Source organism: Oncorhynchus mykiss, chromosome 21 (assembly GCF_057628025.1).
Source record: "Oncorhynchus mykiss isolate SJ-2025 chromosome 21, ASM5762802v1, whole genome shotgun sequence".
NCBI classification, from domain to species: Eukaryota; Metazoa; Chordata; class Actinopteri; order Salmoniformes; family Salmonidae; genus Oncorhynchus; species Oncorhynchus mykiss.
The window spans coordinates 32,200,391-32,214,676 of NC_143042.1; the positions used below are offsets into that span (position 1 = coordinate 32,200,391).

General features: G+C 43.2%; 1 protein-coding gene across 1 annotated transcript in view; it reads right to left on the reverse strand.

Annotated features, from left to right (window-relative positions):
- Positions 1-14,062, reverse strand: part of LOC110500339 (uncharacterized) — an 88,902-nt gene extending 74,840 nt beyond the window's left edge. Inside the window, exon 1 of the mRNA XM_036957765.2 lies at positions 13,497-14,062. Coding sequence (XP_036813660.2) covers positions 13,497-13,586 — 90 coding nt within the window. The 5' untranslated portion in view covers positions 13,587-14,062. The remainder of the gene's footprint in view (positions 1-13,496) is intronic.
- Between the last annotated feature and the right edge of the window lie 224 nt (positions 14,063-14,286).

A 14,286-nucleotide genomic window follows, 5' to 3' on the forward strand; every position in this document is an offset into this window, starting at 1 on the left:
TACTGGGAACATAGATGTGTACAAACAGACCAACTATGTCATCCGTAAGGCAATCAGAGACATTACAACAGTACAAGAAGAAAGTGGAGTCGCAATTCAACGGCTCAGATACAAAGCGCATGTGCAGTTGGCTAGAGTGTTTACGGACATATTCAATCTCTCTCGATCCCAGTATGTCCCCGCTTGCTTTAAGATGTCCACCATTGTTCCTGTACCCAAGAAAGCAAAGGTAACTTAACTAAACCGACTATCGCCCCATAGCACTCTATTCTCTCATCATGAAGTACTTTGAGAGGCTGGTTAAGGATCATAGCACCTCCACCTTACCCAACACCCTAGGTCCACACTTTTTTCCCTATCCCACTTGGACAAGAAGAATACCTATGTAAGAATGCTGTTCATTGACTACAGATCAGCCTTCTACACCATTGTGCCCTCCAAGATCCTCACTAAGCTCAGGGCACTGGGTCTGAACTAGAGGTTGACTGATTACTCGGAATGGCCGATTAATTAGGGCTGATTTCAAGCTTTCATAACAATCGGAAATCGGTATTTTTGGGCACCGATTTGCCGATTTTTTGTTGTTGTTTCTTTTTTTTTATACCTTTATTTAAGTAGGCAAGTCAGTTAAGAACACATTCTTATTTTCAATGACGGCCTAGGAACGGTGGGTTAACTGCCTTGTTCAGGGGCAGAACGACAGATTTTCACCTTGTCAGCTCGGGGGATCCAATCTTGCAACGTTACAGTTAACTAGTCCAACGCAATAACGACCTGCCTCTCTCTCGTTGCACTCCACAAGGAGACTGCCTGTTACGCGAATGCAGTAAGCCAAGGTAAGTTGCTAGCTAGCATTAAACTTATCTTATAAAAAACAATCAATCATAATCACTAGTTAACTACACATGGTTGATGATATTACTAGATATTATCTAGCGTGTCCTGCGTTGCATATAATCTGACTGAGCATACAAGTATCTAAGTATCTGACTGAGCGGTGGTAGGCAGAAGCAGGCGTGTAAACATTCATTCAAACAGCACTTTCGTGCGTTTTGCCAGCAGCTCTTCGTTGTGCGTCAAGCATTGCGCTGTTTATGACTTCAAGCCTATCAACTCCCGAGATGAGGCTGGTGTAACCGAAGTGAAATGGCTGGCTAGTTAGCGCACGCTAATAGCGTTTCAAACGTCACTCGCTCTGAGACTTCTCGTAGTTGTTCCCCTTGCTCTGCATGGGTCGCTGCTTCGATGGTGGCTGTTGTCGTTGTGTTGCTGGTTCGAGCCCAGGGAGGAGCGGGGAGAGGGACGGAAGCTATACTGTTACACTGGCAATACTAAAGTGCCTATAAGAACATCCAATAGTCAAAGGTTAATGAAATACAAATGGTATAGAGGGAAATAGTCCTATAATTCCTATAATAACTACAACCTAAAACTTCTTAAGGAATTGAAACGTTAGCTTTCTTACATAGCACATATTGCACTTTTAACTTTCTTCTCCAACACATTGTTTTTGCATTATTTAAACCAAATTGAACATGTTTCATTATTTACTTGAGGCTAAATTGATTTTATTGATGTATTATATTAAGTTAAATAAGTGTTCATTCAGTATTGTTGTAATTGTCATTATTACAAATAAATAAAAAAATCGGCCAATTAATCAGTATCGGCTTTTTTGGTCCTCCAATAATCGGTATCGGTATCAGCGTTGAAAAATCATAGTCTGAATCTAGTCTGAACCCCTCCCTGTACAACTGGGTCCTAGATTCCCTGACAGGCCAACAGCAGGAGGCCCCACAGGGGTGTGTGCTCAGGTCACGCACGTCTACAACTTTGCCGGCAATACAACAGTGGTAAGCCTGATTACCAACAACGACAAGACAGCCTACAGGGAAGAGTTGAGAGCTCTGGCGGAGGGGTGCGAGGGAAATAACCTCTCCCCCAAAGTCAACAAAATGAAGGAGCTTATCATGGACTACAGGGGACAGCAGAGAGAGCAGGCCCCCATCTACATCGACGGGCCGCAGAAGAGAGGGTCAAAAGCCTCAAGTTCCTTGGGGTGCACATCACTGAGGACCTGGAATGGTCCCTTCACACCGACATCGTGGAGAAGAAGGCGCAAAAGCGCCTCTTCAACCTCAGGAGGCTGAAGAAATTCGGCTTGGCTCCTAAGACCCTCCTACGAACTTCTACAGATGCACTATCAAGAGCATTCTGTCGAGCTGTATCACCCCCTGGTACAATAACTGCACTGCCCGCAACCACAGGGCTCTCCAGAGGGTGGTGCGGTCATCCCAATGCATCATCGGGGGCACACTGCCTGCCCTCCAGGACATCTACAGCACCCGGTGTCACAGGAAGGTCAAGCAGGAAGGACCTCAGCCACCCGAGCCACGGCCTGTTCACCCCACTACCATCTACAGTAGAAGGCGGAGACAGGTGCATCAAAGCTGGGACCGAGAGACAGCTTCTATCTCAAGTACCCTACCCTGAACCTTAGACACTGTCACTAGCCGGCTACCAACCGGTACTCTACCCTGCAACTTAGAGACTGCTGTCCTATGTACATTAGAGGCACTGAACACTGGTCACTTTAATCATGTTTACATACTGTTTTACCCACTATATATGTATATACTGTATTCTAGTCATGGTTTATCCTATATAGCTTCTGCTGTACACACCTGTTCTATTCATATACTGTTCTGTCCACACTGCCTAGACACAGCATTCACATACATATACATTTATATTTCCGGACTCTGACATTGCTCATTCTGATATGTCTTAAATATTATGACTTATTTTTGGATTATGTGTGTATTGTTATTGTTTTGCTAGATATTGCTGCATTGCTGGACCTAGTAACATAAGCATTTCCCTGCACTTGCGATAACATCTGCAAATAAACATTGATTTGATCCTACCCTACCTGTGTTTGTGTGTGTGCACTTTATGTACAACTGTGTGTGTGTGTGTGTGTGTGTGTGACGGTATTCGTCGTCTGAAGAAGAGGAATCATCGGACCAAAGAGCAGCGTGGTAAGTGTTCATGCTTTCTTTATTAAAACTGAACACTAAAACAAAATAACAAAGGGAATAACCGAAACAGTCCTGAAAGTTGCAAAACACTAAACAGAAATTAACTACCCACAAAAACCCTGTGGGAAAAAGCTACCTAAGTATGGGTCCCAATCAGAGACAACGATAGACAGCTGTCCCTGATTGAGAACCATCCCTGGCCAAAACAAAGAAATACAAAAACATAGAAAAAGGAACATAGAATGCCCACCCAAATCACACCCTGACCAAACCAAAATAGAGACATAAAAAGCTCCAAGGTCAGGGCGTGACAGTGTGTGTGTGTGTGTGTGTGTGTGTGTGTGTGTGGCTACATTACAATACCTGCATCCGTCAAAACATTTGACAGAACAATGGTAGCACATAGACAAAAGCATGATTGGACTATTCAACCTTCTTTACAGGCCCTGAATGACTGAGGCCCAAACACTCCTGAAATGTATGGTGTGTGTGTGTGTGAGTGTTTTGTCTGAAAGGTTAGAATTGCAAGAATATCTGTCATACAGATAGATTTAGGGCTTCCGAGTGGCGCAGTGGTCTAAGGCACTGCATCTCAGTGCACGAGGTGCCACTGCAGTCCCTGGTTCGCATTGACCGGCCGTGATTGGGAGTCCCATAGGGCGGCGCACAATTGGCCCAGCGTTGGCCGGGTTTGGCCGGGTTTGGCCGGGTTAGGCCGTCATTGTAAATAAGAATTTGTTCTTAACTGACATGCCTAGTGAAATAAAGGTTAAAAATAAATAAAGTACTGTTCTATTCTATTTGGGCCATTCCTAAAATACAACTGTGTGTGTGTGTGTGTGTGTGTGTGTGTGTGTGTGTGTGTGTGTGTGTGTGTGTGTGTGTGTGTGTGTGTGTGTGTGTGTGTGTGTGTGTGTGTGTGTGTGTGTGTGTCAATGGTGGCTGAATAATCAAGCCTTTGTAGAGAGAGATGAGAGATAGACACTGAGACACCCCTATGGATCTCAATGTGCCGGCCGCACATCCAACCACCATGCCTTGATTAGAGACACTGCCTCATCCATATATCCACCATCACGCCTGGGACAGAGACGCTGGAGATGGGCTGGGCCTGGGGATAGAGATGGGCTAGGGGCTAGGGGCTTGGAGGCTGGGTGTTTTGGGTTAGTACAGGGGCTGAGGGTTTGGGTTAGGGGGTTGGGACAGAGGCTGGGCCAATTCCAGGGACTGGAAGAGGAGAGGTGAAAACACCATAATCCCACCACCACGTCTAGGGAACAGACACAGAGACTGGGGTTATATGGATGAGCTGGAGCTGTGGATAGGGGCTGAGGGTTTGGGTTTAGGCTGGGACTAGGGATGGACTGGTGATAGAGGTTAGTAGCTGGGGTTTGGGGCAAGGCTACTGTGACCTCAGGGGCTGGAACGATGGCTGGGGGGGGGCACATGCAGTGAATAGGTTGATAACACAAGCGTCGGCTGCAAGGAGCCGAGATAAGAAAACAGGGGACTCCTTTCAAGATTTTGGTGGGGTAAAAATGTACTGTACTCCCCCCTCCGCTCTCCCCCCCCCCCCCCCCACACACACACACTCTCAGTCCCTCATCCTCTCTCTCTCTGTGTCTCTGCTTCTGTCCCCCCACCCTGTCACTCTCTCAGCCAGACGCTGATGTCACACACGGACACATTTCATTGTGTCTGGCAGAGAATGGGGAAGTAGATAAGGCTGGGACTCAGCTGATGTGAGTATGACAGCAGTGGTTCGCCTCTTCGTTGCTCTGTGACACATCTAGAGCTTTAACAGTTATCTTGAGACACATCAAGTCAACAAATATAGCATAATGTGTCTAGCCAGCACCACGTTTTCAGCTGACACCCAAAAGGTATCACCTGCAACCTACATGCACCAAAACTGACTGAAAAAAAAAAACATTTCTATTGTACAAGATCAGGGTCAATAGCACATGGGTCCCGATCCTTTTCCTAACATGAGCCTTCCTTTCTCTTTCAGCTCCAGAAAGTCACAAAGATGGAGACTGAGGTTCAGAATTCAACCTCCGGGCCAGACATCCGCAAGGGGCTTCTTGTTCTTGTGAGCCCTTGCGTGTGTGTGTGTGTGTGTGTGTGTGTGTGTGTGTGTGTGTGTGTGTGTGTGTGTGTGTGTGTGTGTGTGTGTGTGTGTGTGTGTGTGTGTGTGTGTGTATGTGTGTGTGTGCGTGCGTGTGTGTGTGTGTGCCACTTCTAAATCCTTAGACCAAACACAAAAAGACTGAAGTAAACAGTCCCTAAAAAACAACCCTGTTTACACTGCTCTCCAAAAGAAGGAGGGTTGTGGATGACAGGCAGATGTAGGTCCATGGGAGGATGGAAAGTGAGGGAAAGGGAGTGAGGGGGAGAAAGGGAAAGAGAGAAAATGGAGAGAGTGATAGACAGAACACGAAATAATAAAATGGAAGGGAGAGAGAAGAGAAGGAGGTATCAGGCAGAGAAAAGCCGGATATTAAGGTGTCTGCGTGTTCCCCAGCCGAAACAGTTCGGAGGAGTTTGTGCATATATTGGGACGATATTTTTGTTTCGGACTTCAGTGAGGGTTTTTTTTCTCGCTCAGAGCCGTTCAGAGCCGAAGTCTACGCCTCTCGGTCAGTGATTGGTCAACAGCAGGGAACCTTCAATAAAGTCTTTGTTGTCGTTCACATACTTTCATTGAGAAATACTGCTCCAAACATCTACAGTTAGATGTAAAAAAAAAATTGCACGACTAAGATCTCCTCTGCAAAAAAACATCAAAATGAATTGCAGATTTCTTGAGCTATCTTAGATTTATAGATAGAGGAATTAGTTTTGTACATGGAGCAGTTTCCCTACACCTGTTAATCCTTCACACTGGAGTGTCAGTACCTCATTGGACAGCCAGCACAATCTGACACAGACACTTAATAGCCTTTACAAACAACCTGACCATTCACCCACTTGTTTGCCTTGCACGTAATTAGTATAGATTGATGGTAATACGCATTCCAGGCCCTATATTCAATATCACTATAGCCAAACGTGTTCTACTCGCCAAAACAATCCAAAGAAATTGGATTTGTTCTTTAAACTGGTGGTCATGTAGAAAATATATATTTATATGCTTTTGCCCAGTGGTGTAAAATACTTAAGTACAAATACTTTAAAGTACTTTTTTGTGGTATCTGTACTTTACTTTACTATTTACATTTTTACGACTTTTACTTTTACTTCACTACATTCCTGAAGAAAATTAAATACTCCATAGGAAAATGAGTTATTTCTAGTGATGCATCGATATTAAATTTTTGGCCGATACCGATATCCAATATTTTCCTTGCCAAAAAAAAAACAATACCGATACCGATATTAAGAACTTTAGCGGCATTTTAAGCATTCTAGTACCGTTAAATAGTTAACACACACACACACATGGACACAGCAGTCTAAGGCACTACATCTCAGTGCAAGAGACGTCACTACAGTCCCTGGTTCGAATCCAGGCTGTATCACATTCGTGATTGGGAGTCCCATAGGGTGGCGCAGAATTGGCCTAGCATCGTCCGGGTTTGGCCGGGTGAGGCTGTCATCGTAAATAAGAATTTGTTCTTATTTGCCTGGTTAAATAAAGGTTACACACACACACACACTGACCAAAAAGTTATTCTGTTAGCATTTACATATGTCCCCATTACCAGTAAAACATAATCAAAACCTATTTCTTTCAGCTGTGCTGTTTCCTTGTTCATTTGTTCAGTCGTTTCGTTCTCAACCAGGATTTCTCATACTATGGAACGCCGTTTGGGTCTTTGCGTGTCAAATAAGCTTGTTGATCAATTAGGACCTGAATATGACTGCACATCACATAATAATTTAACGCATTCATGCATTTTTTTATGTAGTTATTACACATTTGATTACACTATTACTCGTATTTCATATGTCACAACGATTCATCGATATGTATGCTATGATGCTGGTAAAGTTGTCTAGCGCACCTATGTACAGTGCTGGTCATGAAAAAAAGCTAGCTAGCTCATGGATGCAATCAATGTTCTTCCACAAAAACATTGCAAAACAACATAATTGGTTTCAGTAGCTATAATTAACTAGCTAACTATATGGCTACATGTCATAATCTAAAATAACCCTAATTTATAAGACAGTTCTTATTTGATTAATGGTGGTCAGACCCATCTATGTGAAGCTAGCCACAATAAGGACTAGCCACAATAGTGGACTTTGCGGCAAGCCTTCAAAATAAAAGTATGTCATTGACAGTGACAATACAAATAGTAGAATTATGCCATAATTGAATAGATCATGCTAAACGAGGTTGGAATGTTGTTATATAAAATCCACAAAAGACAATAATTTGTTAATTTGACAAAAATCTGTTGAAATCATTTTGTATGTATTATACTTTAGAATTGCATTGGGGGCATACTTAGTTCCCTGTACAGCCTTACCTATGAATTGTGGACCAATGACATGGGGTATCAGTCTCCTCAGTGACACCCAGAGAACATTAGCGTCGTAGCTCTTATTGCGGGACTCTGAAACAACTGTGAATTGAGCCACATTTATTGTCAACCTACTGTATGTGTATTGAACACTATTCCCAAGGGGGGAAAAAATATTTTGGGTATTGAGGAGACTGATACCACATTTCATTGACCCCCAATCCTTAGGTAAAGCTGTACAGTGCAATATGAATGTCAATACACGCAATAGGCTGACTGGGGACGATAAGAGCTACGATAAGAGCTACAATGTTAATATTTGCGTGAACTCTTCACGGTGGTGTTCTGTGTGTGTCATCGAGTAGACTGATACCCCACTTCATTGCTTCACATTCAAACCTTGTTTAACATTATCTAGTCTAAATATGGCATAATTCTACCAATTGTAACCTTCTGCATCACTTTCAAATAGGTACTTTTATTTTGAAGGCAAACCGCCAAATCTAATCCTTATTGTGGCTAGCTTCACTACACATAAGCCAGTCCGGTCGAGCCTCACTAGCCAAATGAAGCTAGCTGGCTGCTTATAAAGTTAGCTTTGGGCAACAGGGTTAAGTAGCTGGCTATCTATTTATTTTCATGAACTAAAGTTCAATTTCAACAGGCGAACAACAAGTGGCTGCCTAGCTAATACTTACTCACGAGGATTCCTAAATCATTGCTAAGAATAATGAAAATGACTGCAGTTTCTACTTGTCATTGTTTTCAGGCTGGTTGTATTGGTGCTAGCTAGGTACCAAGCTAAAGCTAGCTACCTTCCTCAGAAGTTGCGGTCAAACAAATAATGCTTTATTACCAACGCGGTATTGTAAACACATCGTGGCCGGTGTTTGCTTGTTTACATACTTTTTTTGTACAGATTTGACAGTGCTACTGATAGTAGTGGTGACGCTTGGCTTGCACATGCAAAGTGAGAACACACAACATTCTATAATAGAACTGTGTTATTTGACGTGTCAAATTAAAAGCTTAAATAGTGTTATTTGACGTGTATCTTTTTGACACGCAAAGACCCAAACGGCGTTCCCATCGTATGTTATGAAGCTAATAGCAGTGACGCTATTACTGTGTATCTCCGGTAGGGCAACATGTGTACTGGTGCTCGACCCTTCGGCGAAAGCCAACATCACCCACGACTGAGATCGGTTGATTGTCAAGGGCAAGGAATTCCATTATCTTGGCGTTAATGGATTTCGCCTTTGAGTTGTCTCGCTGAAATGTTCTTACTCTTTCAAATGACTGCTCGACGTGTTGACTGCTCGATCCACACAGCAGACATTGTGGGCTAGGTTAGGAATGCTGTGTTGAACGTATTGCGCAACATTTTAAGTGGCGTCATTACGTCATGTACCTACGTTATATAGGTATGCACAGCTTTGATATAGGTTTTTAACATCTGTGTTTTTAGCTAATATCGGCCGACTCCGATATGTTCACCGATATATCGTACATCCTTAGTTAATTATCAAGAGAACATTGATGCGCACGCCTACTTCCTCTGATCTGGAGGACTCACTAAACCTCATGCTTCATTTGTAAATGATGTCTGAGTGTTGTAGCGTACCCCTGGCTATCCGTATATTAAAATAATAAAATAATAATAAATAATACTTGCACTTTTGATACTTAAGTGTATTTTAGCAATTACATTTACTTTTGATACGTAAGTACATTTCAAACCAAATACTTTTCGACTTTTACTCAAGTAGTATTTTACTGGGTGACTTTCACTTTTACTTGAGTCATTTTCTATTAAGGTATCTTTACTTTTACTCAAGTATGAGTATTGGGATATTTTTCCACCACTGCTTTTGCCTACCCATCAAAACTGAGATTGAAAGAGAGCAACATGGGTATGTGTGTGCGCAAGTCTTGAATGTGTTTGTGTGTTTTTAAAACCCGTTGGCTTGCGCCGGCTGCCTGTGAAAGGGGTGGGTGAGGCCCTCCTCTCCTCCTTTCCTCTCTCCTTCCCTCCTCCCTCTCCTCCCAGCAGGTGAGATAAAGATGGAATTTGCATGCCTTCCAGGAGAGAGGGAAGAAAAGGGGGGGGAGAGGCGAAAGGGAAAGAGAGAGAGCGGCATAGAAAGCCAACGGAGAAAAAGAGAGGGTCTGGTGGACATAAAATGCGGCGAAGAAAGAGCAATGATTAAAGAAACGAAAGAGAAAAACGTGAAAGAAGAGAGAACGGGGACGGGAACGGGCCTGCTTTCCTAACCCCTCAACAGCCCTCCTTTACCGCTCTCCCTCTCCTTTCACCTCTCTTCCATTGGGAGGCTGTCTGGGTGGTGGGTATGGCTATACACACCCATACATACAGATGCTAGCTAGCCATAATGATAGAGAGAGAGGCAGAGGCTACGCTACACTAACTCCACCTGTGACAGGGGTCACCTCTGAGGTGTGTGTGTGTGCCCCCTGTTCCCTCATTATTCACACCACTGTGCCCTTTGAAGGAATGGGGAATAGAGGTGCTCTCGGGTATGACAGGTTCAAAGCAGACCGCTATGGTATAAATTACAGCTGAAAACTGGAGATGGCTATCCATACACACTCATATTTATTTTATCTTTATTTAACCAGGCAAGTCAGTTAAGAACAAATTCTTATTTTCAATGACGGCCTAGGAACAGTGGGTTAACTGCCTGTTCAGGGGCAGAACGACAGATGTCAGCTCGGGGATTTGAACTTGCAACCTTCCGGCTACCAGCCCAATGCTCTAACCACTAGGCTACCCTGCATATAAGAGTATGGGCTACCAATGACTAAGCCAGGAAACTGCAATGTACGGAATGAGTCTGTTATTACTAGAGAGTGAACAATATACAAAATAACAATAAGCATACTATTTACAAAGCCTCACAATAGACACTGAATTGGATCATGAAAAACATATTTAAGAGGAATGGTAGTGCCATGGAGAGAAAGGGGGAGGGAGGGAGCTAAAGAGTAAGAGAGAGGGACAGAGAGACTGAGAGAGAGAGAACGAGAGAGAGAAAAAAGAGGGGGGAGGGTAGCTACACTAATCCAATTTCCAGAATTCCAAAGCAAATTCAGTCACCATACAGTGTATGAATTCCAGGTCAGATGACCAATACACACACCCTCCACTAGAGGGGCACATTGAGGGACATGGGATTTGGGAACGCTGAGAGTGGAATGGGAATTCCAAGGGAACCCAATGGGAATGACTTCGGAGAGAGAGAGAGAGAGAGAAAGGGTGTGTTCACAGTCACATGTGGGCATTTCTATAGGAACAAGGTTCTTCATATAATAACCTCCACCAAAACACCTACTTTTCAGTATGCATTGAACTTCAATAGCCTACATGGTGAGCTGAGCTTTCATTTAGGGTGTGTCCCAAACAGCACCTTATTCCCTACATAGTGCACTACTTTTAACTAGGGCCTGGGTAGGAACTACCCTGAACGTATGTATCTCTTCTTATATCACACACTGACCCTAGTCGCTATATAGTTCACTACTTTTGACCAGAGCCCTATTAGGGAATAGGGTGCCATTTGGGATGCGGCCCAACTCTTCTTATATCACACACGGAGGGGGAAAAAAGCTTTGAGGACACTACATGCAGAAATAAGTCAGTTGGTCCACACGTAGAGGAGAGAACTCTAATGGTCCATCCATTCCCACTGAGATGCCCGCCTGCTGCCAAACACATTTAGTTCTTACAGTAAGTAGATATAGGGAGGCCCGACTTGACTGAAGTCAAATTCTCTCATCTCCCTTCCTCTTGTTCTCTCTTTCCTAGCACCTCTCGTTCTCTCTCTCCTTCCATCTCCCCCCCCCCCTCTCTCGCTCTCTCTCTCTTTCTCCCTCACACTCTTTCTCCTGCACTGTGAACAGACATAGGATTCCACATGCTCACCGAAGACACAACACACATGTCAGTCTTCTCTGGCAAGGTGGCAATACTGTCCCTCGTGTCCTCCATAGCTTTCTACTTGAGCTCTTCCTTCAGCACTCCTTACATCTCCTCCTCTATATTCCCTTTCTGTTCCATTCCTGTCCTCTCTTCTCTTTCCTCGTCCCTGAGTTATTTCTATCTTCCTCATTGACCCTTTACTACATCTCTCCTCCCTCTCTGTCTTTATTCCCTCCTTTACCTCTCTCTCTCTCTCTCTCTCTCTCTCTCTCTCCCTCTTCACCTCATTCTATGGGAGTCTCAAAGGGGGCGGTCCGTTTCCTACATAAAGCACATTCCAGAGAGACAGTGGAACTATCTCTCCAATCAGAGCACAGGGATGAGTCCATCATTCCTTCCACCTCTGTTTGAAACTCCTTGACAACAATGACACACTCTGGGAAGTGGAAGGCGCTCGGACGTCACGCCTCAACCACAGGTCTAGAATCAGATTGGCCCTAATTAAACCTGACCTCGGTACTAACCTTAACCATAAGCTGGTGATTTATTACCCTGTGTCAGTGGTTCGTTGCATAGCTTATTAATGTAGTCTGTGGTACTACTGTAGGGTTAGCTGTCTCTGTTCTGCCTCTAGCTCTGACAGCTAGCCACACCTCGGTATCTCACCTGAGAAGGCTAGTTCAGTTCACTCTCTCCACTGCAAGAGAGCAGTGCCGGTTGTGTCTGACCTTGTGAGTGCAGTAAGCAATGAGTGTGTTATCAATATGAATGAAAAAGGATATTAATTTCCATAGGATAGTAAAGTACTGTTATACTTAGATTTTTGACGAGAGAAAGAGAGAGAGCAAGAGAGAGAGAGAGAGAGAATGTCTACATGTTGATTTTTACTTCCTGGGTGTCACTGTCTCGTTGAAATGCATTTAAGCATTGATTGAATTGTTCCGGGACAAAAAAGTTATTTTGTTGCTTTTTCAGGTGGAAAATAAACAAAGCTCACTGCATACTCACTGTGAAGAGCATTTGCTAATTTATGTTAATTATGAGCAAATTACCAATGAATTAATGACTATTAATATTGTTTATGACTAAATAGAAATACTGATGCATACACTGCTACTACCTGATGAATAAATAAATGGTATAAATTAACTTTTAATTTGAGTCTCTTTAATGTCAACTTTGTGTCATGTAAAATAGGTTGTTGTTTAATTTCACATGCGTTCATTGAGTACCTGTGACATGGAAGAGTTTTGGGGGTAAAACATTCAAACGTTGTAACCTTGGACATCATGTGTGATGTGATGCGCCCCAATACTCAGTGACAGCGGATAATGTTAACTCTCACTTTTTAACAAGCAACGCAAAACCCTCATTCTCTCTACTTGCAATGTTCTACTCAAAGTTAAATTTAAATGGCACCCCCCCAAAAATACAAAAGAAACAGGCTACATAATCGCAACTGTGCGCATTGTAACAGTATCCACTCTACAAGGAGGGCCACGGCCAAATTTCTTGCAAGAAAATCTTTTCCACTGACATTAATGGACAAAAAGTAGGAAAATCCACAGCTTCTTACAAGTCGGCCGGTGCAGAACAGATCTAGAAAAAAATGTATGTGCGCTACACCCGGGCGCCGGTGGCCCGCACTCCTTCCCTCAGAACTCTGAACAACTACAAAACGAACGCGGACAAATGGTCCCTGGAATGGAGCTTGTTCGTAACTGTGCAATAACGCTATAATAACACACGGACCATCCGTGTAAATATATAATTATTATAATTATTCATGCAATAAAAGTTTAAAACACATTTTTGGTAAAAGTAGGCTACAACATGAGACTTATTATTAGACCTGGGGCAGAAAATGAACACTTGTTATAAAGTATCCCCTCTATTTATACACTTTCGCCAACAAGACGCGGGTGGGTTTGGAGTCCGGCCCGTTTGAAGCAACCTGTCGCTGTTTTAACGGTTTGAATTGGTTAGATTTCATTAGAAATACATCGACAAGTGTGTGAAAGTAATTGTAGGCTGGCTACTCACCGCTGATTCCGACTCCTGGACCACGATACACAGGGTTACGAGCACCAACCCCACCGCGAGATTTCGCAGACTCTTCAAGTTTTTATTCATTTTTTAAATTTTTTAACAATTCTGCCTCAACTAAACATTGACAAATTCTACCAAAAAAAAAACACATCAGAGAATTGTCATGTTCTTCTGCTAACTCGGTTAAAGAACAGAATAAATTTCAGAACGCAGTAGACAGATTCTTGTGGCGACTCCGAGCTTTCCAGTCGTGGGACCGTTCGCTTCTGCAAACCCCTGACTGACTTTTTCCTCTATCGACTTGCCAGCCTGCTACAGCCGGATCTACTTTGGATCAATGCGCATGCCCCTGACACTTGCTTCAACAGGTCTTGTGTGTGATATACTGTGCAATATCCCACAACTTTCAAACAAACCCCCAAAAAACGAAAGATTGTTTTGTTTGTATGCTAAGATATACAACTAATAAGTAGTTATATTTCGGTGTAGGCCTTTTTTCTTTTTCTTTTTTTTTTACAGTTGCAAACATACACTCACCAGTGTCGGGGCAATTTTTCGTTGCCTCAGGTTACAATCATCTGTTTTTACACAGGCTCGAATATTTACTTGACAGTTTAAAACGTCATCCTAACATGTTGCATGTCATTACCATACTGATTTAGGGGAATACTTGACGCGTTTTTGGAAAGGTCAGGGAATGTAGGGAATTATGTAGACAATTCCACAAAAATCACATTTTCTTGACGAGTGGTCAGTTATTCATTCGTTTTTCTCCTCTTTTGCA